Source organism: Pyrus communis, chromosome 4, assembly GCF_041283825.1.
Source record: "Pyrus communis isolate YQ-2024b chromosome 4, ASM4128382v1, whole genome shotgun sequence".
Taxonomy (NCBI): Eukaryota; Viridiplantae; Streptophyta; class Magnoliopsida; order Rosales; family Rosaceae; genus Pyrus; species Pyrus communis.
In genome coordinates, this window is record NC_142568.1 from 22,921,735 (window position 1) to 22,948,010 (window position 26,276).

Genomic DNA, 26,276 nt, shown 5'->3' on the forward strand with positions numbered 1-26,276 from the left:
TGGATTTTATGCCCAAAAATGATATCAAAACATTTATCAAAGTCTTTTTTTTTTCTTTTTTGGTTAAAAAACGGGGCTAAAAGCACTCCTAAATAAATCTACTCAATAATAAATTTAGACCAAGATATCTCAAGTCGATCATTACGAATAAACTAAGTGAGCAAGAAAGGAGGAGTATCAAAATAAAAATGACCTAAATCTAAATCAAGACTATATGTCGCTAAGTTGTCTGTTACACAATTCTTTTCTCTATAGACATTTATCAAAGTCTTGCAAATAGGCTTTATAGTGTGCCATAAAAAGTGCTTATTTCAACTGCCGAAGGTTGGTTAAGTTGGTAAGGATTGTTCTCTTTGCTAGATCAAGACTTAGGTTCGAGTCCTGCAGCCGGCACTCCGTCTTGGTGGACAATCTGTAAAAACAAGAAAAGGGACTACAACCCTCAGTAAGTCCTCAAAAGATTTGTGGTAGTGCCCTAGCTCTGGTATATAGTAGCCTCCCCTCCCTCTAAACTTTTAGCAAACAAAGAAAGTGCTTATTTCATGAAAATTGTCATGATCATTAAATTTTAATGTGAAGTATGTCACACACAAGTGTTTCTCTAGTAAGCATAATTCATGTGCATTCGAAAAAGAATACGAAAGTTATTTTCTGACTTCGAAGATTATGAGTACCCTTAAGGTTGATGCTTTAATTATATATATTTACAAATCCCACAATGTCGAAAACCACATTAATAGAGGCAGAAGACGATGAAACGAAAAAAGAAAAAAAAAAAGAAAAAGGAGGACGGCATGTCAAGTATTTTTGGAAGGAGGGGTTTTGGGAAATTGGGTTGGTAAGTTCCCTACAAAAAAAAAAGCAATCTTTTTCTTTAGGTATTTGATTTCGAATGCATATTGTTAAAACTATGGTAGTAACCATTGGCGGAAATACATCAACACGGTGGACTGTAGTCCACGGAGTTTGGGGAAAGAGACCAATATAGGACTGTAGCTCATGGAGTTTGGGGAAACAGACCAATATAGGACTGTAGCTCATAGAGTCTGGGGAAAGAGACCAATATAAGTAAGAATATGTTAAGGATAAGTAAATTGCACAAAAGTCCAATTCTTTCATAAGAATAATTAAATGGTTGACAGGTTTAAAATGTCATGAAATAACCCGTCCGACCTCCACAATTGTGTATCTCTCCTTGCACAAAATAGTTGCACTATGAATGGTAATGTGGTTTTTTAGATGCAATTTTGCATGATTTAATAGGAACAACGAATTAAGTTGTTTATATGATTAAGTTGGTATATATGATTTTATTTAAATTTAAATTTTCTTGATGACTATACTTACTCAGTAGAAAAAATTGATTATCTAAACTATTAATGAAACTCTTTTTGTTAACTAAAAGATGGTGAAAATACATTTTTGTCTTCTATCACAACAAAAAAAGTTAAGGACAGTAATGTAATTTCATAAAATAAAATTTTGTTATTTTCTTTTAAACATCACCTACATGTGATTTTACCATCTATAATTAAAAAAAAAGAAGAAGCAAACATCTCTCCCTCCCTCCTCATCCCACGTTCCTTCTCACTCTCTTCCTCCCTCCTTCAATTTTAAAAACAAAAGTGAGAAATTTCACACACTTTATGTGTGCCCGTATACGTTTTAAGGTAAGACCACCCACTAAAAAAATTATTGTTCCACCTTGCTAGTAAGACACTAGTTTATTTTTCTTTTGAGAAGTATTTCCACTTCCTCTTTAGTCGGCTTGGGTGATGTACCGAAAGTCTCTTTTTTTTAGTCATTATTTCTCTCAAACAATTTAGAATTGGAAAATATTTCCTTTTAAATTTGGAAAATCACCTAATATGCCAATTTGTCATTGTTTTGGTTGAAAGTGGAAATTTTTATCAATTCAGAAAATCACCAAATCTGTTGAACATAAAAAGAGTTTTTTACCACAGTGGTGGAAATGTGTTGTGCCCTTACATGACGGCGTAGGTTCGAACCCCGTCGATGGCTAATCTAACATTTAACTTACTAATGCTATCATTTCACTCAACAAAAAAAAAAAAAAAAGTTTAGATTGACACTATACGAGGGTTAAAGTAATATTTCTTACTATTTTATTACTTTCTATTATTTCATGTTTATTCAATTTATATATCCAATGGTAGTTGAAGAAAGAAAAACACTAACTTTACAATGACCATGATTGTAGAAGACTCGAGGATGAATGTAAATGTACACAAGTCAATCGTAACCATGGATCTACATTGTTGGAGCGAGGTGTTCTTCATGATAGTGCTATTAATCATAACTATTTTCGGTCGTTCATTTACAAAGAATGATCCGTTTTTTAGAGAAAGTGCTACTAATTAACCATAACTATAAGTCATTTTTATTGCGATGGATAAATACGACCGAAGATGGAGCACATGCGAGTGCTCTCCTTCCAAGCAAGTACACTTTTGGAGTGCTGGAACTTGCTTCATCATTTATAACAGAAATTGAAGTAGGTTTGGATCGTTCATGCAATTTTCTTTGTTGTTGTTCTAAAGTTCTAGTTTTGAGCAATTTTTCAATTATTATTATTTTTAGCTTTTTGTGTTTGTTATGAAGCCAGTCTATATCATGTTGGTATTACTAGAAAAGCGCTTTGCAAGATGTAAAATGACTATTCTAAAAAGGAAATTAGTCTAGTTTTTCAAACACATCTGTATTTATATTTATATTTTTGAGAGAGTGCTATTATGCTCATCCATTGTCTTATTTTTTTACTCACTTTATATGGATTTATTATGATTATTTTAGTTATAAGGTGGATGAAAAAATAGAGCAGGTGAGCGAGCATAACAATACTCTTTCGAAAAAAAATGAAAGGATGCAGACAAGCCTATTCTTTTTTTTGGAGAAAGACAAGCCGATTCTCCGTGTTGGTTAAAATGTATGAAAAGTCGAACAAACGTAGTCATATTTTCTTGGCCCAAATTAAGAGTTGGACAAATACGGATCCAGAAATCAGCAACTCCATCAATCAACTGGAGAACTTGCATGCTAAATCTCCAAGAAAAAAATAGTGAACTTGTATTTTTTAAAATTAAGATAATAAATTAGAAACGCCTTGGCATAATTTGGGTAATTTGAGGAAACCAATATTATTCAACACAGATATGGGTTCAACTTAGCAAAGAACTTGTAGTTTTAAGTAGTTAAAATCATTCTTCACCATCGCTTGTATAAGGACTCGAGTTCATGAGGTTTGAGGGGCAAAAGATGGTAGATAAGAAACGTTACAATGTACGTGATTTGCTTGAAAAGGCCTTGTAGTTTTAAGTAGTTGAAAGCATTCTTCACTATCGCTTGAATAAGGACTCTAGTTCCTAAGGTTTGAGGGTAAAGAAGGGTACGTAGATAAGAAATATGTAGCCGCTAAAGTTACAACGTCCGTGGTTTCCTTGAAAAAAGATATATACGTAATTTTCTGTGAAATTTGTATGAATAATTGTATATATTTTTGGTTTACATGTAATTAAACACTCAAATTAATGGCATAGTTTCAAAATCCAAGTGTTTATTGGTCATTAAAGCACTTTTTATGAAGTATTTTTCTATGAAACACTCGCGTAATAAATATCTCCACACGTTTTCAAGAAAAACATTTGAAACATAAAATGTGATTTTCGAAAGAAGCACTTTTAACTTTTCTTGCCCAACATTATTACAAACGTTTTTACTAATCTAAAAACACTTCTAATAATCTTAAAAAACTTAGAGTCGAAAAAAAAAAAAAAAACCCGCTTTCAGAAATAAGAATCAGTGAATCACGAGAGTTGCTTGCTTGCCATCTACTTATAGCATCAAACCACGTGATTGGGGAATATGCGTTGCGTAGTCTTGCTAAAACGCGTTATTGAGTTGAAAAAGTAAGGAACATTATTTACAAGCCACCATAGCTCCAACTAACCCAAAACTTCTAAAATAATGGCTCATCAACCACAGAAACCCCCTAATATTAGGAGCAAACCACATCTTCTATATATATACACACAAATTAACACCCAAAAAACAAATCTCTGAAAAGAGCTGAAATTCTTTGATTGATCAATGAAAACGAGTAGCAGTTCCAGTACCGTTGTTATTCATGCCCTGAACAACTTGACCGTCACCAGATTTGTGGAAGACACGACGACGTTTGAGAAATGCAGTAAGGAGTGTTTCGGAAAACTTGACGTGGACGGCAAGGGAGGGCTATCGAGGGAGAAGCTACGTGCAGGGTTTGGCAAACTTTTGCCGGGCATCGGGTACGTGTCGCAGCCGAAAGACGAAATCAACGTCCTGCATGATGCAATATTTGAGAGATTTGATGCGGATAAAAATGGTGTGATCGATGGTCAAGAGTTTCAGACTCTGTTGGCGGAGACGATGCTCGCGGTGGCGCGAGGGATTGGGGGTTCGCCGGTTCTGGTGGCGCTTGAACATGGCAGCCTCCTCATGAGGGCTGCTGAACATGAAAAGGCAAGAGTATGCAAATAGCTGGGATCAAATAATTTTCTTGATCTTTGTATTTTATGGTATTTTTGTATACATATAGCTACAAAGACAGTAAATGAATGATGAACCTGAAAATTTTGGAATACTTGTTTAATTTTCAGGTGTTATATATGGAGCATTTTGCTTTTTTACTTTGCGTTGTATGGATTTGTTAAGACTTTGCTTTTGTTTATATATTACTTTGTGTATATTCATGGTACAAAAATTGCCATCTTGTCCGCAATTTACAAGGTAAAATATATAACATTTTTTTAAGCGGATAAATTCACAAGTTGCATTGTGTAAGATGTAGGGAGATTGCAATATCTATCCGTAATGAGAAATAGAGAGATACAATATTGCACCCGTGATACAGAAGTTCTTTTCCTCTGGGGGAGACTAGTTTTGGCAAAACAATCTAGTTTACAGAATACTCATTTTTATTCGTTGTTTTTCACTACGAAATAGTCACAATATTTAGCAGAACTATAAGCTTTGTTTTAGGTCATTGTTTATAGAAGTATATACAAGGGGGCATATGGCACATGGATTATCTTAATTTCTCCTTTTCGTCTTTAGGTGTGGGCATCGTGCTACATAAACCGTCCACCTAAGACACATAAAAAGGATTTCTGCATTTAGGTTCATCAAATTGAACCTGTTATTGTCTTGGACGGACATGTGACGTAACATGATTTCTCACATCCAGAACTTTCTAGTTTCTCCTCGTTTCGATGATCAACTGGATTTAGTTAACTAAAATGTTATAGCTATACCAGATCTTGGAAAACAGGGGCCAAATCCATGCAACCCAAAAAGAAGAAGAAGAATGATCGTTGGATGGGAGATCGGGATTATGCTGGGAATGTGCCAAACAGCATGCAACCCAAGAGAGACTCATTGCCTTTAAAATCTGCTTCAGACACTGCAGCACCCTACTAGGTCAGGCGCCACACTAAACGCTAGGGCAGAGAAACTTGTTTCGTCCTCATTGGCCAAATATTAACATGCTCATCGGCATTCAAAACGATTAGTTGTTGAAATCATGACAAAATATGAAAATATCATGCTGATGTGTAATATACTCTCAACCCTTTTGTTTTATAATTCAAGATGTTGCTGTCCACAACTACTTGCCATGTTTCGTTGGTGTATCGCCATCTTGATCAATTTTGAAAAATAAACACAAATGAAATTAGTTATAAATTTTTCATCATGATTAAATCAAAGAGACGTCATGATGTGAATTGTCCGTTTAATATCTAAACTGTGTTTTATATACGTCTAATTATCCGTTTAATGTCTCCTTAGTTCTACTTTGTATTAGAAGTTTGTAGCTGATTCTATTTTTGTACATTTCCGCTCAATTCTTTTTGTTTATTATACAAAAAGTTGCAGTCTGCAATCTACTTGTCATGTTTTGATGGCATGTGTTCATCGTTATCAATTTTGAAAAAGATATAAACAGATAAAATTAGTTACAAACTTTTCATCATAAATATTAAACATAATTCAAGAGACACTATGATGTGAATAAAAAGGCATTAAACTACGGTTTATATGCAACTAATTATTTGTGCATATTCAGTGTTATCTAATTCAATTTTGAATTATAAGCTTGTAACTGGTTCTATTTACTTGTATTTCCGCTCAACTCTTTTGTTTTATAATAATACGAGAAGTTGCAGTCTACAGCTCACTTGCCATGTTTGGTTGTGTGTCGTCATCTTGGTATCAAATATGATGCATTTCCACTTGATAAGTGAAACTGAAGCTACCATACAAAAGTAGTTGGGGGACTCTCTCCTTTTCCCAAGGCCCCATCTTCTAAAATCTCCTTTCGAGATGGCAAAGAATTGAAAAACAACATTATTATATGTATAGGAAAAACAGAAAGACTACTTACCCTTGAAAGTAAAACTAAAATAAAACCAAAGTCACCTGCAACTGTGACCCAGCTGAAACCCTAGTGCAACACAGCTCATTCCCATGCCCATGAGAGAGAGAGAGAGAGAGAGAGGGAGAGAGTTTAAAAATCCATCAAAGGCGCAAATTAAGGATATAACATGAATGTAAGGCTTGGCTACCGGTGCTGATGATTGTGATGATGGGAACCTTGTGACTTTCATCATTCAAGATTCAAAGCCACAAGCACATTCTAAGCCAAAAGCCAAAACTCAAAAGCTAAAAGCCAAAAGCTCTTATTAAATACTCGACTAGCACGTAGCAAAGCCTCAAAATCCCAAGCTCCCCATCGGCACCAAACCAAAGACTAAGCCTTTTAAGCCTTCAAAGCCTCAAATCCAAACTACCCATCATCAACAAGCCAAGGACAAAGCCCTTAAGCCTCCCAACTCTCTCTCTCTCTCTCTCTTCCACAAAACCTCAAATATAAAACTTCCAATCAATACAAAACCAAAAGAATATATAATCAAACCTCCAAACACTCCATTCACACACCTCTCTCTCTCTCTCTCTCTCTCTCTCTCTCTCTCATCACATTAAAACTTCCCACAGAATTCTCCAAGTGCTTATGCTTGAGCAACAAGCACTGAAAATTGGAACACCATGATCCCAGCATGTTTCAGCCAGCCCAACACACCCACAAGCACCTCTCAAGTGCCCCAAAACCTCATAACCTGCATATACCAAACTCACCTTTGCAACTCTCCTATATATCTCACTCTCACCTGGTCCAAAACCCTCTTCTCTCACTCCCTCACCATCCATGCCTCTGACTCTTTCTCCCTCACTATCTCCCTCAACCCGTCAACCTTCTCGTTCTTTCGAACCAGACCCGGTTCCAAATCCATCTCTCTAACCCACAGCCACCACAAAAGAATCAAGCTTTACTGGGACTTCACCCGGGCTGACTTCACTCACAACTCCGCCGAGCCCGAGTCTTGCTTCTACATCGCCATTTCTTGCAATGCAAGGCTTGAATTTTTTCTGGGGGATCTTTCAGACGAGTTGACTGGGCGATCAGGGTTACTTCTGACTCACAAGCTCAGACAACCGGCTTTGCTGTCAAGGCGGGAACATGTGTTCGGGCGGAGGAATTACATATCCCGAGCTCAGTTCTTGGGGTCCAAACACGAAATCGGAATAGAGTGCAGTGAGGGAACACTTAGAGTAAAAGTAGATGGAGTAACAAGCCTGGTTGTCAAAAGGTTGGCTTGGAAATTCAGAGGCAATGAGAAGATTTTGATTGGCGGAGTAGAATTTGAATTTTATTGGGATGTCTTCAATTGGGTTAATAATCATGGTGGCAGTAATGGGAACGGTCATGGTGTATTTGTATTTCAAGTTGGCGATGGTGGAGTGTGGCCGGAAATGGTAGGTCCTGAGAAGAAGTTGATGAGGAAGAGCTTGTCAACGTCGGCTGCTTCAGCATCAATGTCATCGGTGTCTCCATCGCCATCATGCTCGAGCGTGCTGCAATGGGCAGATGAAAGTAGTGATGGGGGTAGGAGTTCATGTTCATCATCAACTAGGTCGTGTGGTAGTAATGGGGGATTTTCTCTGTTGTTGTATGCTTGGAAGAGGGATTGACACTTTTATCTATTAATTCCAATATGAGGACATGTTTGAAATTGGAAATAAGTCCTTAATATTGTACATTTATTGTGTTTTTCCTTTGCGAAATGACATCCGCACTCTTGTTCTCCTTCTGCACGCTTATATTTATTTTTGTCTCTTGAATCTCCTTTGATTCATTCAATTCACATGCCTGAAATAAACAAAGGTGTTCACGAGTATAAAATCAAAGGATGCGTTGAAATGAATTTCCTTTCCTTTTGTATATGTACGTATGCATTTTTTTTATCTGATACAAGCGATATTTTACTCTGAATAATCTAAATTGCGGGGAGGATAATTTGGACTGGAGTGGCTACACCCACATCCAGCATATTGCCTTCTTTATTTTACAAATTTTGTAAGTCTTTTTTAATGCCTTTAACAGAAAGGTCGGGACTTTCTGCACAAGAACATGAGGAGCTTACTGTCCCTACACAGTTCATGCCTAATGGCTATATTCTATATCATCATTGCAAACGTACACTTCTACCCCTTTGTAATAATCACAAGCACTAAAAAATATTGACATCTCATTTTTCTGCATAGAGAACAAATAGATTGGCAAAATGTAGCAACTTTTCTTGGTAAATATTGTGATCTAATTCATTTACTCTGCAGCTGTCTAAAGTAGTTACGGGCACAAAGTTGGGGGGAAATGTCCGCCATGTTGTTTTCACGGCACATTGTTTGGCCCGATGCTAACCAGCAGAAGGCGTCGGAAATGGAATAAAATAGCAACCAAATCACATGTCATCCAGTATATATTAGCATTAGAAAGGTCTATACAAAACTAGACAGAATTTCGGTTGATGTAAATAATACGCAACTGTAAACTTCTGCTTCTACAAAAGTCCACATACAGAACAAGATAGGGGCCGTTCGAGTGCATAAATAGGTACTATGTTTACATGGATCCCCCTACGTCATTCCATTGGGGGACAAGTCAAAGAAATACCAAAAACAATATGTACCAAGTAAAAGTAAGGTCTAATACTATCAAAAGACTAAGAATCTAATCATACTATTAAGTTTCGCCGAGATATAGGGCTTCAAACAATGTTGGTGTCTGCCAATTCAGAACTACAGAATCGAATGTCGACAACTGAAAGTTCAACAGTATCCGTGAACATAATGTTAGTCATTCCGTCTTGATCCTGATTAGCAACTCCTATTCATCTTAATTTAAACCTCGTTGGGAGTTCGAAGACTTACCGTGTTCAGTCATTGGATCTTCCATAGGTAGGCGTGAACAGCTGGCCAATTGCCTCAATTGCAGAGACATTCCAACTTTCAGCGTGCCTTACAATCTGTTAAACCAAAAGTGGAAATCACAAATTAATGACTGGCAAAACTACCACATGTTAAGGATCAATAATCCAGCATACGAAAGCGCTTTTTGTTCTCACTTTAAACTTATCGTCTAAGTCATAGACCGTACTTCCATCGATGCAAATGAGAGGCCTCCATGGAAGTTTTAGGTATGTCCTGCAGACCGATAAAAATAGTTAGGTTGAACCCACAGCTAGGAGTTACAAAGAATACAGCAGGATCAACACAATCAAAGAGAATCATTTCAGGAAACGGGGTGGTAACGTGGAACCGTGAGGACCAACTCTAATATTTCCCTTTCTACTTTTTTACACGCTATCAAAAGGCACAAAGAGCAAAATATGTTGAATGAAAGGCCAAGATATTTTCTATGCCTATATGCCCAATACATACTAATACGGTCAGAACTTATCACAGAAAATCGGTGTGAAAAATCGACAAGATCGTTTTAAGCACCTGAGCTTCCATGTTGCTAGCACAAAATTTGCTTCAGCATCGATACCCTGTACATGGTCATGTTTATAGTATCTAATCAGCTTGGTTTTTTAGCGTTTGCTTCAAATAAAGCAGTGTTACACAGCACATTATAGGTCAGCTAACATAGTTCGTGTGGTGGTGATATATCTTGAACTATAGTACTGAATCCAACTATGATACACTGCAAAATGATTACCTGCTCGATCTTTTCTAATCCAATTGACGGAGAGTCAAAGAAAGGAACAAGCAATTTCAAGTTGCGAGAATACAAGTCCTTACCTAAACAGCCAAAGACCATGAAAATTAGCGGAGTGAGAGACAAGCGGGGAAAATTTGAGCATGCGATCGAATTCAAAGTGTAAGATAAGCAGACATCTTTTTACATGTCTGCGTATTGCAGTATATCTAAAGTACAAGTGAAACAAAATGAATCGCCAGGATTTTCTTACCTCGAAATTTAATAGTTGGATCTTCAAAGACACAATCTTCAGTATAAATTGCAGAAGTGAAAATCCCTATTACCAAACACAAAGTAGAAGAGTGAAAACAATAACAACAATAACGACAACAACAAAGCTTGTCTCACTAAGTGGGGTTTGCTGTATGAATCCTAGAACGCTGTAGCGCTCGGTTAACAATCATTCATATCTACACCTAGACATACACAGGAAGGTCTCATTCAAACAGTGCAGTAGGCACCTGTTACAAAATACGCATTCTCGAAATCAGATTTGAGAATCGTTACAACATCATCAATGCCGGAAACTGAAAACTCTTCGCTTTCTTTGTCACTCACTCCATTCAATCTGCAACATGTTAACAATATTTAAAAACAGAAATCCAAAGAGCTGGCTTCACCAACAAATTTTTTCGGACAAATGATAGTGACCAATATTTAGGGTTGATAACTTCATATAGTATGCTCAAAACCACTAGTATACACAACACGTTATGGTAATCTAAAATTGTTAAAAAGGAACCACCTTTGACAAGTAGATGTAGAATTAGGGATAATTTAAAACATCATAGAATTAATCCAAATCATCAACTCTACACACAAAATCGAAAGCTCGAAAATTCGGAAAATATCATAAGATTGAATCTGAGAAGAGTAAAATGGGAAGAATACCTGGATGCTTTGTTGGAGAAGGAGAAGAGCCTGAGCAGCTCAGTGACTCCGCTCACAGCAATTTTCAAAACCTGCGGGGTTTCTCTCTTGTTGCTGTTGTTGTTTCTGTTGTTATCCGGTGCGGCGGAGGAGCACCGGATGCCGCGGATTCCCTGGAAAATGGACGGTCATAAATGGATCAGAAAGCAACCAACGGTCAGGAATTGAAGTCTCTGTGTGCTACCTTCGACTGCAGGAGCGGAGGAAGCCGTGGAGTTGCAGTTGTAGTGCAACCGTAACACACTACTCCCGCCATTGTTTTGGCGGGTTCAGATTTCACCAAGTCGGTTAATACAGTTGGGGAACTGCAAAGGTCGGGTCGGGTTATATTTGGGTTGGAGGAAATTGGACCGGTTAATGGCTGGTTGGGTTTTTAAGCTCCAATGTTTGCACAACACGTGTACATAAGACAACTGGCAGAGGAATGAGGATCCTTTCAGGATTCTCTTTGTGAGGATCTTGAAGATCCTCAAATCGTGTCCATTCATCGTATATCGTGTAACCAGAAATCATTTTAAATACTTTTATTTAAAATTAAACATGAACAGTAACTGACAAAAACTACGATGAACGGACATAAGGTTCCGCATCCTCACGTTCATCCTAGGCAACTAGTTTACGAAACTAACATGCGCTTCTCTTACTGCCTGCCATGGTGGACTGCAAAAAATGGAACACATACGCTTCTGCAATTTGGTAGTGATGCGGAGATAAAAGGAAGTTTTCAAGCAACGCAGCTTGTGCCTGCCGGAATACCCAGATTCTGTCTTATAAGAGTTAGGTATTAGTGTTGCCAAAGCGCCTCAGTATAGATCCTGCACTGTTCAGGACGAGGAATGACGAGCGGAGGGTTTATGACCGGCACAGGTAGCCCCCCGTACAGTTTCCTTGCTCAAACTGCATATGCAACTCTGCGAGAAGAAATTCTGCAATATATTATGCAGCGCTACAAACGCCAGCCTAAAAGACCGGGTCTGCTGCTCGATTCTGATGCTATTTTCAAGCCTGCTGATACTGCCGTCCGCATGGGTAAAATGCCTACTAGTGATGCAGGGCCATGTCTGTTAGGGGCATTTCAGCAGGTAAATCATCGCTTCTTGTTCGATGTTAAAAGTTTGACAATGTTGTATGTAGCAAATGAATGCTAATATAACCGAAAAGTTCATGTGATCCAAGGCTTGTACTTATTTACAGAAATCGTGCGATTGAAAATATATTTCATGCTTAACAAGTTTACATTCATCGCATGATTCGCAAATGAGACTGACCTTTCTATACTTGATAAGTTGATATAGAACATTGTAAAACATGTGTAATGAACAAAGCTAGCTCATGTCAAACTCGCCGGCTGACACCACATTTTGATTTGAGGAGGTTTTTTTTTCCTGTGCTAACGAACGAATGGCAGGCAGGCAATGTGTCAGACAAGACTCAGCTCATCAGTAGTATTAACAGCTTTTGTGTATTCCTCAGAAGCTTGGGCTGCAAGCTTCTTTCTCAATCCCACCAACTCTTCCCCGGCATCACATATATATGCAGAGGCTTGCCTGCCAGACAAAGTTGCTCCTTCCATGCTGTCGATATAGTCCTGTAAAAGGTACAGCCAATTAGAATTTGCATTTTCTTTCATCATTCTTCTACAGAAAAATCACTTTGCGCAAACCTACCTGTTTTGTGTATGAGCCAGCGAGGAAAAAATTCTTCACAGGTGTCTTCTGATCAGGTCTAAACGGATCTTTGCCAGGTCCCTCCCGATAAAGAGATTGCCCAATTTTGACAACTGATGACCAAGTGACTTCTAAACCTTGGGATGATGGGAATAAAGCCAAAACCTTGAATTGAAAATTTTGAGGTTCAGATTGATGTTTCCATTGACCGAAAATAAAAAAATAAAAAATAAAAAATAAATAATGTTTTCATTCGTTTCTTCTAACTGCAGTTTAACTTGCTTAACGTATGCAAAGTGTTCTTTATAAGCTAATTACCTGTTTCTTCACTCTTGCTATAATTTCTTCGTTTGGTAAAGGCATGTAAGGATCACCTGGTGTCAAAACGCATCTGCAAGATGAAGAAGCACCAGCGTTAAGTTCAAAATTATAAAAGTGCAAATAGGAAATGCAGTGACTTGATACCTAATCGGAATGTGTGTGTGTGTGTGTGTGTGTGTGTGTGTGTGTGGTGTGTTTTGATCCACTAGGATGGAAATTTCAAGCAATTAAAAAATCACCACATCTACTTGGTTCGGTTTGAACGTTTCAAATTCTACAGGAGGCCAAATAAAGAGGGTTTTAAAATCTAATGTATCTCTATTTGTAAAACCGAAAGATAAGAATAATAATGGGTATGTTTTCCTTACTGGAGGAGTGAACCTTGTCCCTCAATGTAGTAATCTTCTGGAGAAGTAAGCGCTAGGTCGGCAAAGCAAGAGAAATCTGCATCAGGAGTATATAGGAGATTATCTAATCCCAAAGCTTGCTTCAATTGCCTATCAAACAAAAATATCCCTGTCCATTAGCCTTGAAGAAGCAAATTTTTTTTTTTTTTTAAGATTCTGACAAGGTCCTTAACACAAAAGAGTTTTTCTTTTCACATCTAAGTACTTCAGTGTGTAAGGGAGAATCACCTTGACCGTTCTAGATCTTGTAACTCTGTGACCCAACCGTCGTATCTAAGTTGCACAGTAACAACAGGGACTCCAACTAGCTCATAAACATTATTGAAAAAATCCCATTCCCTCCACTGAGAAGGAAGCAGTCTCTTGATTCCAGGCACATCACACGCTGTTAACATACAAATATGAAAGAAAAACTTTTTCAACTGAAATTGGAAATAGTTTTTCGGAATAGGAAGGAACAAAGAAGCAAGAGTAAACCACAAACCTGCAACATAAGCATCGGCTGTCACAATTTTCTTGTTAGTAGCCTACAACCATAAAAAGAACACACTAGTTATTTACACTTAAAGAAGCACAAGTTCCACTACACACATCTAAGGTTAACACAATTAAAGGTTCCAGTTGTCAAAGAAATCAATCTTTATTAAATTTCATTCGTATTAAAAGAAGCAATATGATAAGTAAGTTACCCTAGACATTGAAAATCCGGTAACATATGTTTCGCCATCAGAAGATTTATCATATAGTATTTCTCTACACCCCCACCTGAGATGAAACCTGTAACAGCAGAAAATGACATTCCAACTGATAAGAGATCAACTGATATAGGAGAAACAGAAAAACAAACAACTGTTATCTCTTCGTTTCAATGTAAAGCTCTTCTAGCTTTCACAAAGATATACCTGCCCCCCTTGGCAATGATATAATCTCTGATGGGGCCACTTAAGTAAACATCTGGTGAACCCTTGAGCATGCGTAGAAGGGAAGCCTCGGTCTTAGTGGCAAACAATGTGAATATAGTGAGCATACAACGAGCGCTAATATTATCACAGTCAATAAACCCAAGTGCATATGCAACAGGATCCCACATCCGCTGGATACTCATTCGCGTGCCACCTTTGGACAAGAACCAATCAGAGAAGCTTATCTGCAAAAGCCAAGTTCAATTTTTAAAATACAAAAATTGTGTGAGAAAATAATAACTTGTAATAGACTTCCAAACATTTCCAGTTTCAACTGAAAACACAATGTGAATGGAGACCAAAATAAAAGATAAAAATAGCTTTCATTCTTACACTATCCAAATTCCGTACATCCTGCAATGCTCCATCTGGATTAACAAGAGCCTTTACAACCGGACTTAAGGCAAGAGCCACTGCATTTCTTGCTTTATCGTAAGTCTGAACAGTTATAAGGGAAATTCATTAACGGAAATCTAACTCAGCAAGAAGCTTCATTACAATTTGGTTCACTAGGATTAATAAACTCAATGATAACATGGAAAAAGTGTCTTTTTTTTTTTCTTTTACTGTTTTTCCTGACACAAGGTGCACAATGCTATATTCTCTATACTGGTTTCCAAAATAATGAGACGTGACAATGAAGATGATTTGCAGTAAAGTCAGTCATAGTGGCGATGGCAAAACGTGCCTTAATCTGATTTGTAGACAAAAATGCAAGAATCCCATGTATTGGTGCTCCAATTGGGAACCGAAAATCAAGTTCTGCGATGAAAATCAAGTAACAGATTATGTACATTGGATATAAGTGATTCAGGAATGAACTGTGAAATACAAGATCAGGCACCAAGACATACCACCAATGTTACCCCCTTTGTTTACAAAAGTGTGAGTATGATCCTTGACAAGAAGATTTTCATCTGCACCCACCTGTTTAAGTGGTGGTCCAAGAAAACTTATTAGCAATTATACATAATATTGCTCAAGTGTAACAGAAGTTCAACCAAGCAATAGTTGTTCACCTTTTTCATTAATCGGAAAAGATTACTGTAGCAACCAAAGAAAACATGGAGTCCCATTTCAATGTGGTTTCCTTTTTTATCAACAAAAGAGCCCACTTTTCCGCCAATGAAAGGCCTCGATTCATAAATATCCACCTGCAGAATTTACAAACAACAAATGTTAACAAGTTTCCCAGGAAAAGACAATCAGTCATCAAACAACCTTACAGAAAATTATGAAGTTAGCTTACTGAGAAGTTCAGTCAAAGTGTCCCAACTTTAAAAATTCAATTCATACATTGAAGCAATGTAGCTCTAAACTGAAGGAAACATACAATTCGGACAAAGTAAACAAACCTCATGGCCTTGATCCAAAAGCTCAACGGCGGTTGACATGCCCGCGAGTCCAGCTCCGATAATGGCCACCTTCAGCTTCGGACCGCGGTAGAACTCCGGTTCAGGTGGAAACAACCCTTTTGGAGCTGGAAGATTAAGCATTCATCTCAGTATACATTAAATAGTAGCTCAAACAGTAAATAATCCTTCACTTAATCACTAAACACCATATTCTGTCTAACTTTTCGTGGTAATGTTAAGTATTAACCTCAAATTGCAGCACAAAAATTAGTTCTTAAAATAAATTAATGGAATTTGGAACTTGAAAAGTTTGAACTTTGATCAAAAGCCAATAACTTTATCATGAATTCAATTGAATTAACAATCATCCCATCACAATAATTCTCCAACGGAAAGAAAACCCAGAAATTAAAATCAACTAAAAAGCTTTAAAACCATTGAAAACTGACAAATTGGAGCTTAAGAAAAACGAGAACTTTACCGTTTACCCTCATGTCAGAAACATTGGTGTCCAAAGAAGAGCGAACCCAGAAGGAGGACGACCTCTTTGTCCTGGCAGGAGTCACCAGACAGCGACCAGTTACTGGAGCTGCCGGTAAAAGAGCCCAAGAAGCCATGGATTCAAGCTTCTAAAAACCCACAACTTCAATTGAGCTCTCCTCTCTCTCCTCTCTCTCTCTCTCTCCCCTCTCTCTAAGCAGAGTACTGGTCTGTGTAAAGAAAGAGAGATTGAAAGAAATCAAACTAGCTAGCTCTGAAGCATATGAGAGAGAGAGAGAGAGATGGTATCAGGAGTGGAGGAGATGCTGAGGGTGAGAATTTGTCACGTAACTGAGTTTGGCGAACCCAACTTTCATGTGCAAATTCTGCTAAGTGGTAATGTAGAATTTCAAAAATAATATCAATTTCCACTCTCGCAATATCATGTGGGACCCACCATATGAGTTGTAGAACGAGAATAACTTATAAGACACGGGTAAACCATTACATTGATATTCTGTATCAATAATACAAAACTTGTTAGTTACTCTTCACTGTCCTTATGGATATTCATATCAATATAAAACGTGTTAGTTACTCTCCACTGTTCTTGTATCGTACATATTGTTATCTTTCAAAGCACTCTATTCTTTAAAAAAAAAAAAAAAAAAAACGCGCTATTAATTTTGTAATAATAAAAACAATTTTGTTTGTATTACAGAATAATATATACATATTTTTTCAACGAAATAAAATATGTATTTGGAGGTGGTATTTTGTGGTGGGTTTGAAGTTTATTGTATTGTCTGTTTAAATTTGGTGAGGCATCAGAAATTAAGCGAGCAAAAGTAACGTTAGAAGTGCGCTGCTTTCTGTGTAACCTAAATGCGCCACTAAGGCTTTTAGATAATATTGAAAGTGAAAGAATGTATCATGATTTATGAGTCAGCGTTTGACATAACAGACGTAAGTCGGGTTAATTAGCTTGAGTAAATTATTCATGTCTTTGTACAAGAGTTTAATTAATTTTCACGTAAAATAGAGTAGTAAGATTACTCAAATACATTATAAAATGTGATACTTTTTTAGAGACATCATTAAACTGCAATGTTGAAATGGTATACTTTAGATTATATTGAAAGAAAATAAGATATATTGGATAAGGGATTGAGATCCAATTTGGATCTCTGTGCCCCGTGCCCGCAAATCAAAAGGTCTAGATAACTCAATTTTAATCATACGACTTCTATTAGTCTACTAACTCAATTCACAAAAATTTAAAAACTTGAACAGCATGGATCTCTTTCTCTCTCTAAACGACCCAAATCTCTTGATTCGCGGACTCTAAACACATAAATGCAAAGTGAATCTAAAACGATGAATAAGAGTTGAGATAACACAGATGAATTGGTCAGCATAGTCAGTGTGCCCTTGCAGGTAGGCCATTATTGACAGTTTTTTCTGAGCAAGTATTTTTCTGTGCATCTATAATCTAAAAGCTACAACAAGAACGTAGCTTCTCGGTTTGGACAATGCAATTCCATCACTGAATTGTTTGGTTTTGCAAAAGTGTAGTTGCAAAGTTCATAGCTAAAAGGATCAAGGGAGCACTGAGTGATTATTTGCACCTTCACTTCATCTACAACAACCCCTGCAATATCCAATAAATAAAAAAACACAAAATATGTTAGCTAGTTGTTCGTCTTAATATACGAAAAAATAAAATTGCTTGGCGGTGGAACTCTTTTTTCAACTCTGTCGTAGTGTCACGTAAAGTTTTGTGAAAACAACATGAAGTTCATGTGAATAAGTTAAGAAAACAGTAGGGTTTTGTAGCATCGGGGCCAAAAAAAAGGGCTAGTAAACTAGTAGTGAGAGAGAAAATGAAGAGCACTCTATAACAAATGTATTTACTTGGGCATGCAACAAGGATATCTTACGAATTGTGCTTCTTGTCATCTTAGCCGTCAACAAGGTTGGGAGAGGGGAAACCGAACCTAGGATTTCAGTTACAGGAACAATGATCTTAATCACTTGAGTTACAAATCTCTTGCACATATTTAAATAATTTACGTTTAAGCTAATACAATGTATCCATTCACCAGATTAGGAACTAGATTGCATAGAGGATCTTTCCATTAAGATGAGCAAGAAGTTAATTACCTTACTAATTACTAGTATAAATTATCTTTCAGTCACAAGGAACAAATTAAAATTTGGTATTAAACGGTCCAATTTTTTTTAATGCAAGGATGATAATGGATTAGGCGAGTCGAACTACACACAAGACTTAGCCGTCAAACTACAATAGTAGCTTTACACTCTAAATCCGCACAAAGCGGTTAGAAAGAACCAAGACCCTAAGAATAGCCATCAACTACGAAGTGGGCTACTTCCTTCCTACACAGAGCGATTAGAAAAAGCTAACTTCCAATAGAACGACCCCCCTTCCCCTATCTTTGAAATTTATTAAATAATTAAGCACGAAGAGAAAGCCAATGTGATTATTAACAACTCCTTTCCCTTTACATTGTTTTATTACAATTTTCCAGTATTATTGTTGTGTCTGTCTGTCTCCCTAACGGCTGCAGCAACAACGTAGCTTCCCCGTTTGAACAATGCAATTCCCGTCCCTGAATTGTCTGCCCTTGCACGCTGCAAAACACTCGGCATCTCCAAATGTGTCTGAGCAGAGATCGTAGCAATAAGGATCAAGGGGCACTGAGTGATCATCCTTTGGCACCTTCACTTCATCTGCTATAACTTCTGCAATATTATACATTCAAACACAAAACCAATTTCATCTGTTGATTAATTATCTAGTTTATTGTTCGTTTTTATACAAGAAAAAAAAATCGCTTCATAAATGCAACTCTTTTCATAACTTTTTCGCATGATGTTTCAGAAAAACGATGTGAAATCCATGCGAAAATGTTGAGAAAATAATTAGGGTTTTGTAGCATCGTTCTGAAAATCTGGTAGAGAGAGAGTGAAAATGTACTTGAGGTTACTAAAGCAGCAGATATAGCCATGGAAGCAAGGAAAAATGTAAGGAACTTTTGGGATTTCATCTTTGGAATCTCTTGTCCTTGAGATACATTTCTAGATGCATGGTAGGATTGAAGAACATTGGTTTATATAGATGGAGTAAAGTGCACAAATGAGATTTCAAAGTTTTACCAACCATATTCTTCAGATGTCAACTTTTAATGAACATTCGTCTACTATGTTGACATTAAGTTTCATTAAAGTTAATATATTAATGTCAATATAGTAGACGAAGTTTACATGTAACATAGATGATTTTTCCACTAATCCCTTATTAGAAAGTAGATTATACTAAGTTTTCTTCTATTTTCTCTGGATATTATTTGATATTGGTATCTTTTGACTCAGAAAACACAAAATTTATGTCATATATCCGTGCTAACAATGATGCAGCTACCGTTAACTTGTTTGTTCCCTTTACTGGCATTGCCAGGAATATTTTTGTTCATCACCTTCAAGTGATAGTGATGGTTACCACCCTATTTATTACCTTTGAATAAGTTTATAAATTTTGATTTGTGTAATGGATAGACATAAATTTCAATATTTAAACTCATTTAATGGTAATAAATAGAGTGATAAACATTACCAGCACTTAAAGATGGTGAACAAAAATAAATCCGGCATTGCCACTGATCATAGCGCACGATTTCGACTTCCTTGTCCAAAATTATGAATTTGCTTATAAAGTTTGTGCTCTATGAGCTGTTTTCTAGTAGTTTACACACTCATCAGCTACGACTTTGAGATATTATGAGCAAAAATTCGTTGGCTTACGTGCCAATTACTTTTTTAATTTGTTTGTTAATTAGTCATAAGGAGCACGATTAGTACAATAAAGTTGGTGACATGGACAATGATGGACTTGAGTAAGAAATCTTGTTGTGGATGCTAACAAATCAGTCTTGTATCTGACAAGAAAATGCTTTCAAATCCATATCTTTCTTGTACACAATTTAATTCAATATCATACAACTAAGATGATGATATACTCGAATTTAATTAGTAGTAATTGAATGGATGATTAAGGAACTAGATGGATCATACTAATATTGCATTTGAAATCTACTCATACCATAAGATTAAAACGATTTAAATCTTAGTACAATGAAATATAAATTCGTAGCTGGATTTCGATTATTATGATTACTTTCTTATTTGTTTCAAAATTATGTCTTTATAAATACACAAATTGTAACTCAGTACGAACCAAAAGTCTTAACAAGAAATAACTTATTAGTTATGCAACCATCTTGACATTTGTCGTTTATCAAAGTTTTACGATTAGTTTTTTCTTCTTTTCTTTTTCTTTAATTAATTTGTTAATGAAAATAACTCGGAAAATTGAAAGTGATCCAGAAAATGGATGGATGTGGGCAAAGAAATGGTGATTTTATAATTTATTTGAAGAAATCAAGCTCAAACAGATTTACAGGGTGCTAAGCTTCATGTGGCCAATCCATAGGCCCTTGTTGATGTGGCATGTAGTTTATTTTTTCAGAACATGTGGTTATGTGGTGTTATTATTCTACTTAAATTATAACACTTGTATTTTTTTCTAATTAATATGCCTTAGAAAAGAACATATCATTTTCGTAGTCCACCCCTGTTATAACATGTGCATGATAACATTACGTGACGGTGTTCCTCTGCACACAAAGATTTCCAAAGTTTTCATCTACAACTTATATAGATGAGCAAGAAATTAGTAGGCTCACAAATCACTTCTGTAATTTAATCGTGTTCTGGATGATGGGATTCAGTAAGAATGCTTCCCCTTGTACGTACTAGAAGTTACTAAAACGGCAGATATAGCATGGCTGCCAAGAAAACAAAAGAAATTTTGGGATTTCATTTTCTAATTGCAGAAAGATTGGATGCAATGTGAAAATTGAATTTGTAATCTGGATTTGACTGCAAATTGATAGTCATAATATGTCAAATCGATAGTCATAATATTAGGACGCAAATCTCATCCTCAAAAGATATATAATCATCAAAAGATAAAAGATTTATAATTATCAATAGATAAATCATTTATAAGGTGGCTTCACGTTAATTTGTTCATATGATATTATCCAGAGTTACATATTTACCGTCTTCTAAGTTCACCGTAGATATAATTGATAGAATATAAGTAAAATTCTTAGTTCTTGGTTTACCAAGCTGTTTGTAGTACTTGTGGGAAGGAAAATAAGTTTTCTACTAAAAAAACGGGAGGAAAAGAAATCAATTAGCAGAAAGTATCCAGTTTTTGAGTTTCAATGACGATTTTTAACCTTTCCCCGACAAATTAGAATATCTTGCGACGATTTTCCTATATTTAATGACCATTTTATGGTTTCCAAGGCGTCAAAGACCTTTACCAACCAAATATTCGCCGACAACCGCTGCTAAAGATGTTTTAAGCAACGAAGAAATCCTCGCTAAAAGCCGAGACCTTTAGCCACAATAAAATTTTTGTCGCTAACCGTTACTAAATATATTTAAAGCGACGGATTAAAAACCCTCGCTAAAAGTCGGAGAAGAAAAAACGCCTTCGCCCCCGGTTGATTAAACAATGATTGTTTGCTTCAAAACGTAACTCTACTAACATCCTCTCATCACCCTCACTCTAGTTGTCTGTGTTAATAGAATTTACATGGAAATATTGTTCAAAATTACTCTCTACGCAATTCCTTTGGGTTTTTTTTTTTTTTTTTTAGCCTGCAGATCCCCAATGTTTGTAGCCTGCAAATTCACACAGCCAAAGCACCATTAAAAAGCACATCAGTAATCTTAAAACTCCAAAATCACGCATTTACTAAACATGATCACTATTTTCCCTTTTTCCTACAACCATAGACAGTCGAGGACGAATGCATTTGCTATTTTATGAGGTCCAGTACAATCCCTACTTCTTAGCTGTTCATCGAGGCCAACGTTCCACTTTCCTGTATTACTGTTCTAATTGCTTATCCGACCTTCTTGCATTCTTCTACTGGACCATAAAATTCCATTCATTTAGGCAGTAGCAGTAGGAATCGGATATATGAATTATTTTCGGAACCTCCAACTTTAATTTTCAAATTCAACTTCATTGAGTTGAATAACTAAACTAATCTAACAATACGGCTGATGTTTGAACCAAACTCAATGAGGAACTACACAATCGCAGTTCAGAAAAAAAAAATTAGTCAAAAATAGTTTTATAGAATGTGATTAAAGGGGATTACCTTAGATTTCTACGGGGATTTTTCCATGCGATTGAAACAGTTTTGAGGATCAAGCTTGTACGAATATAGCTGAACCTTGTGTTCTTTTATCTTTGACAATCTCGGGTCAATGTAAAAGCTCAACATACAGAGTCAGTCTTGCTCCGCTGCAATTCCAGATATGCATTCATGAATAAATTTAAACGTGCAGGGGCAACTTATGGACATCAATCGCATTTTAACATAACTTAGAGGTTCAAAAGGAAGCCAAATTACACCCCAGCAGAACCACCTTGGCAATCTGCACAAGTATCATATTTATTTTTCAAAACTATTTTGTACCTTAAACATACAGCGCAGTTCACAACTGGAGAGAAACTCAAGAACAAAGGATGATGAGAACATATCGGAAAATAAAAGCACAGGTGCACCCATGCTACAACACAAAAATTGAATTGCATTTTTTTTTTTTTTTCTCACACTGAATTGCATTTTATGTTCCGTCTTTGCACAAGTCAAATGAATGTAGGGCCACTATCTCAGGGAATGAATGAAGGATATACACGCACGCATATATATATATGTATATATATAGGGAAAGGAGGTCTTCTAATGTTTTACATTAATTTCGTTTTTAAGTTTCCAAGTTGTGAATATTCTTGTACAAGACTGGTTTTGTAATAAAGAAAAAAAATTCAAAATACAGGTTATAGAAATTAAAAGATAACTAACTCATGTTAGAATGTGTGAGTTTGAGAAGTAAACATACCTCAACATGTAATACAACCAGAAACCGTGAGTACGATGCCAGTAAAGAGTGAGTATCAAATCCATCACCGGTGATACTTTGAATCATGAAGTAATCCTATGACTGCTGATGAACATGCTACAACAGCTGCCCAATCTGTTAAGATTTAGTTACTTAATTATCTCATCTCAAAATAATGGTAAAGACGACCATCCAAGAAGACACATCATGCTTAAGCTTACTTCCCAAGAAGACACATCATGCTAAGCTTACTTCCCTCAATAGCGAACAATTACGGATAAAGTTTAAAATCCAATGATTATACAGTAAGTAACAGACATATACGACACTAGTCCAAACAGGTACATCTCACATACAGACTTTTGAAAGAACCAACATCTCATGTACGGACTTTCGAAAGAACCAACCAGAAGATATACTCTAAGTAGGTTAAGAACTTAACTATACTAATGATAAGTATCAGAAAGTCACCCGCAGATATAATCATCCATGAGTGCACCTCCTCCATAAAGGAAGCATGATAACGCTGTCGATCAACAACAAATTTTGAGTAAACATAAGCATGATAACGCTGTCATCAACAACAAATTTTGAGTAAACATGTGTGTGTGTGTGTGTGTGTGTGTATATATTCTTACGAAAAACATAGCCACAAAATCACATACACAAGTAGTTGCCCATCCAACTCTGTGGCGTTAAACAATCTTGTTAACGATATTAGAGCGACAACAAACCGCGAAAAAATCTTCAATACGAAACAAAAGAAAATACGGCATGCCTCAAATGTCCGAGGTTCCATGAACAACCAAAATGCACTCAACTCACAACTTATTTCTAATCCTTTCAACCTTAACGATCTCTACCGAGTGAAATTTTCCAACTTGATGTTAAAACCGGTATCGCTACTATAAGTAATTGAAAATACCAAATAATTACTTGTATTAAGTCACATTGTTAATAATAAAGTTTACTGAATACACATCCTAATTGAAACCCAATGGCTAAACCAACTGTAATCGAAAGAAGATGCCCATCGTCATGCATATAGTGCTATAAACCCAGAAAGATAGGAAATTCAACAACCCAGTACGCAGAACTGGATAAAGATTCAAACTTTTTACCAATTTATCATTTACCAATTTATCATTTCTCAGCAGCCAAACGTGTGTGTGTGTGTGTATAGAGAGAGAGAGAGAGAGGCCTTGATTATCCATGGGGCGAGAATCGTTGAGGGCGGGATCGTCCCAAGTAGGAGGAGAGAACTCGGCGTCCTGTGAATTTCTCAATTTTCTGCTCAGCTTTCCTCATCGCTCACGGTTTCTATTGTTCTGTTTGGCCTTCGAGAAGGTGGAAGGGAAAATTTGGGGAATTTTCTCGCCCGAAATTGTGAGTCCTAATATTGGACGGCGGATCAAGTGGGTTTTGTTTTCTCCTGTTGTGTGTGGCCGTAGGATGGGTCGAAGCGAAATTCCGCAGGAGGGTGGAATTTGTAAAATAAAGTTATCAATAAAAAAATAAACACGTTAATCAATATTTAAAAAATAATTTAATTATTAATAATCATGTTATATAATTTATTTAGTCTAAAAAGTTGTAATGTACGTAACTAATATTATACTGAAAAACAAGTGGAAAAAATTCCACTAAACCGTATATCAAGATACCAAACAGACGGGCCAACATCCCACAATTAACCACACCGGTATTGTTCTCAATTTGCAATTGTAACTTATCATATGCACAACACAACAAGTGTGAAGATTTTATCACATAAGATGTCGGTGTAATTAAAAGTGAAACCACGCAATATAAGTCTTCGTTAATTTTGTCAAATTTCCGATGTGAAACCTTAGTATTATGCAACGCCAAAATACAATAGAGATAAGATATGATCGCGTTCCTGCATAATTTTATTTAGTCATGTATTGTATTGAGATAGCATGAAAATTTCCTTCCTCTTAAGTTGCCAAGAAGAATACAGTGTATCCTTGTATTTCAATGAATATTGTAATGTAGGTAACTTATATTTTACTTTGGAAGGGATGCATGTATCCTTGTTTAGAAATAATATATTTGTAAAATTTGCACTTAAAAGAAGGAACAGGATCCTCTTCGGATCCGAACCATCTGGATCATGTGGACCAAATAATCTTAACCGTTCACGTAAATTGTGTAGCTGAGATCACTCTGTTCTTTAACTTTCTCAATCTTTCTCTCGCTCCTCAACATCGTTGCCTTCGTCTCCGACAACATCGATGAACCAAAACCACAGAGAAAGAAAGAAGATGAAGAAAATAGGAGGGGTTGGAGGTTGGAGAAATATACAGTCAGAATTGGGGTGGGAGCGGAGGTGGTGGTGAGTGATGGTAGGGACGTCCGTGGGATCCGAATATGATATGTTCCTTTAAAAGCCAGGAAGATCATAGCCGGATTCTTCAATCACATCCGTCCATCATACTTTGTGTGGTAAAAAATCATTGTAAATTTTTTTATTTAAAATTGAATATAAACATTACCTGACAAAAATTGATCGCACGATGTATGATGAACGAATATGATTAGAGGATCCTCAGAATTCTCATAAAAAGAATCCGACGATGATCCTCTCTCCTTTAAAAGAACATGTAAAATTTTGCTTCGACTGTATAGATAAACGTTCACGCAATTATACATTCAGTATGATTAAACACGTACAAATACGAAAATGAAGATGAATCCACATGCAGTCAGCCCTAAAACCACAGAAATTCCCCAGCAAGTCTTCCAAAGCTCATTGGAATGCAAGAAGTAGGTTCATAAATCTGCTGCTCAATCACATCAAAGTCAGAATTTTTTTTTTTCCAGAAATGATCTAAATTTGGTTAAACTCTACTGATCGTTTGTGTAAGAATGTGAAGGAAAGAGTCTCATATTGATGAAAGGAAAAATCTTGCAAAAGCTTATAAGTAGAGGTTTCAATGGTCCACATGTGAAAAAACCTATCAAAT

The 26,276-nt window shown here is 36.4% G+C and overlaps 4 protein-coding genes and 2 long non-coding RNA genes across 12 annotated transcripts; 2 read left to right on the forward strand and 4 right to left on the reverse strand.

Moving 5' to 3' along the window:
* The first annotated feature begins 3,963 nt into the window (after positions 1 to 3,963).
* On the forward strand, positions 3,964 to 4,686 carry LOC137722196 (uncharacterized). The gene has a single exon (XM_068461159.2). The coding sequence runs from the start codon at positions 4,108 to 4,110 to the stop codon at positions 4,534 to 4,536; it is 429 nt and encodes a 142-aa protein (XP_068317260.2). The 5' UTR covers positions 3,964 to 4,107; the 3' UTR covers positions 4,537 to 4,686.
* Positions 4,687 to 6,682: 1,996 nt separating this feature from the next.
* On the forward strand, positions 6,683 to 8,254 carry LOC137722197 (uncharacterized). The gene has a single exon (XM_068461161.2). The coding sequence runs from the start codon at positions 7,102 to 7,104 to the stop codon at positions 8,083 to 8,085; it is 984 nt and encodes a 327-aa protein (XP_068317262.2). The 5' UTR covers positions 6,683 to 7,101; the 3' UTR covers positions 8,086 to 8,254.
* Positions 8,255 to 8,834: 580 nt separating this feature from the next.
* On the reverse strand, positions 8,835 to 12,003 carry LOC137721666 (adenine phosphoribosyltransferase-like protein, putative (DUF2358)). The gene is made up of 9 exons (XM_068460687.2): positions 11,271 to 12,003; positions 11,048 to 11,199; positions 10,618 to 10,724; positions 10,368 to 10,433; positions 10,115 to 10,197; positions 9,898 to 9,944; positions 9,519 to 9,597; positions 9,325 to 9,419; positions 8,835 to 9,214 (listed from the first exon to the last, which is right to left on the reverse strand). Exons 1-8 carry the CDS (start codon positions 11,340 to 11,342, stop codon positions 9,330 to 9,332), a joined length of 696 nt encoding a protein of 231 aa, XP_068316788.2. The 5' UTR covers positions 11,343 to 12,003; the 3' UTR covers positions 8,835 to 9,214; positions 9,325 to 9,329.
* Positions 12,004 to 12,215: 212 nt separating this feature from the next.
* Positions 12,216 to 16,714, reverse strand: ZDS (zeta-carotene desaturase). The gene is made up of 14 exons (XM_068461262.2): positions 16,280 to 16,714; positions 15,799 to 15,923; positions 15,463 to 15,597; positions 15,298 to 15,370; positions 15,132 to 15,205; positions 14,777 to 14,881; positions 14,384 to 14,628; positions 14,171 to 14,258; positions 13,966 to 14,008; positions 13,710 to 13,866; positions 13,443 to 13,571; positions 13,072 to 13,144; positions 12,754 to 12,918; positions 12,216 to 12,674 (listed from the first exon to the last, which is right to left on the reverse strand). Exons 1-14 carry the CDS (start codon positions 16,413 to 16,415, stop codon positions 12,507 to 12,509), a joined length of 1,716 nt encoding a protein of 571 aa, XP_068317363.2. The 5' UTR covers positions 16,416 to 16,714; the 3' UTR covers positions 12,216 to 12,506.
* Positions 16,715 to 18,493: 1,779 nt separating this feature from the next.
* LOC148697651 (uncharacterized) lies at positions 18,494 to 19,371 on the reverse strand. The gene is made up of 2 exons (XR_015961269.1): positions 19,280 to 19,371; positions 18,494 to 19,044 (listed from the first exon to the last, which is right to left on the reverse strand). It is a non-coding gene; the product is annotated as an uncharacterized LOC148697651 (long non-coding RNA).
* Positions 19,372 to 21,783: 2,412 nt separating this feature from the next.
* On the reverse strand, positions 21,784 to 24,664 carry LOC137723683 (uncharacterized). Of its 7 annotated transcripts, none has more exons than XR_015961870.1 (5): positions 24,491 to 24,664; positions 23,732 to 23,815; positions 23,290 to 23,424; positions 22,542 to 22,687; positions 21,784 to 22,056 (listed from the first exon to the last, which is right to left on the reverse strand). It is a non-coding gene; the product is annotated as an uncharacterized LOC137723683 (long non-coding RNA). The 7 variants fall into 7 exon arrangements; XR_015961872.1 differs by having other exon boundaries at positions 23,761 to 23,815; positions 24,426 to 24,664; XR_015961869.1 differs by having other exon boundaries at positions 24,426 to 24,664.
* Positions 24,665 to 26,276: the final 1,612 nt, after the last annotated feature.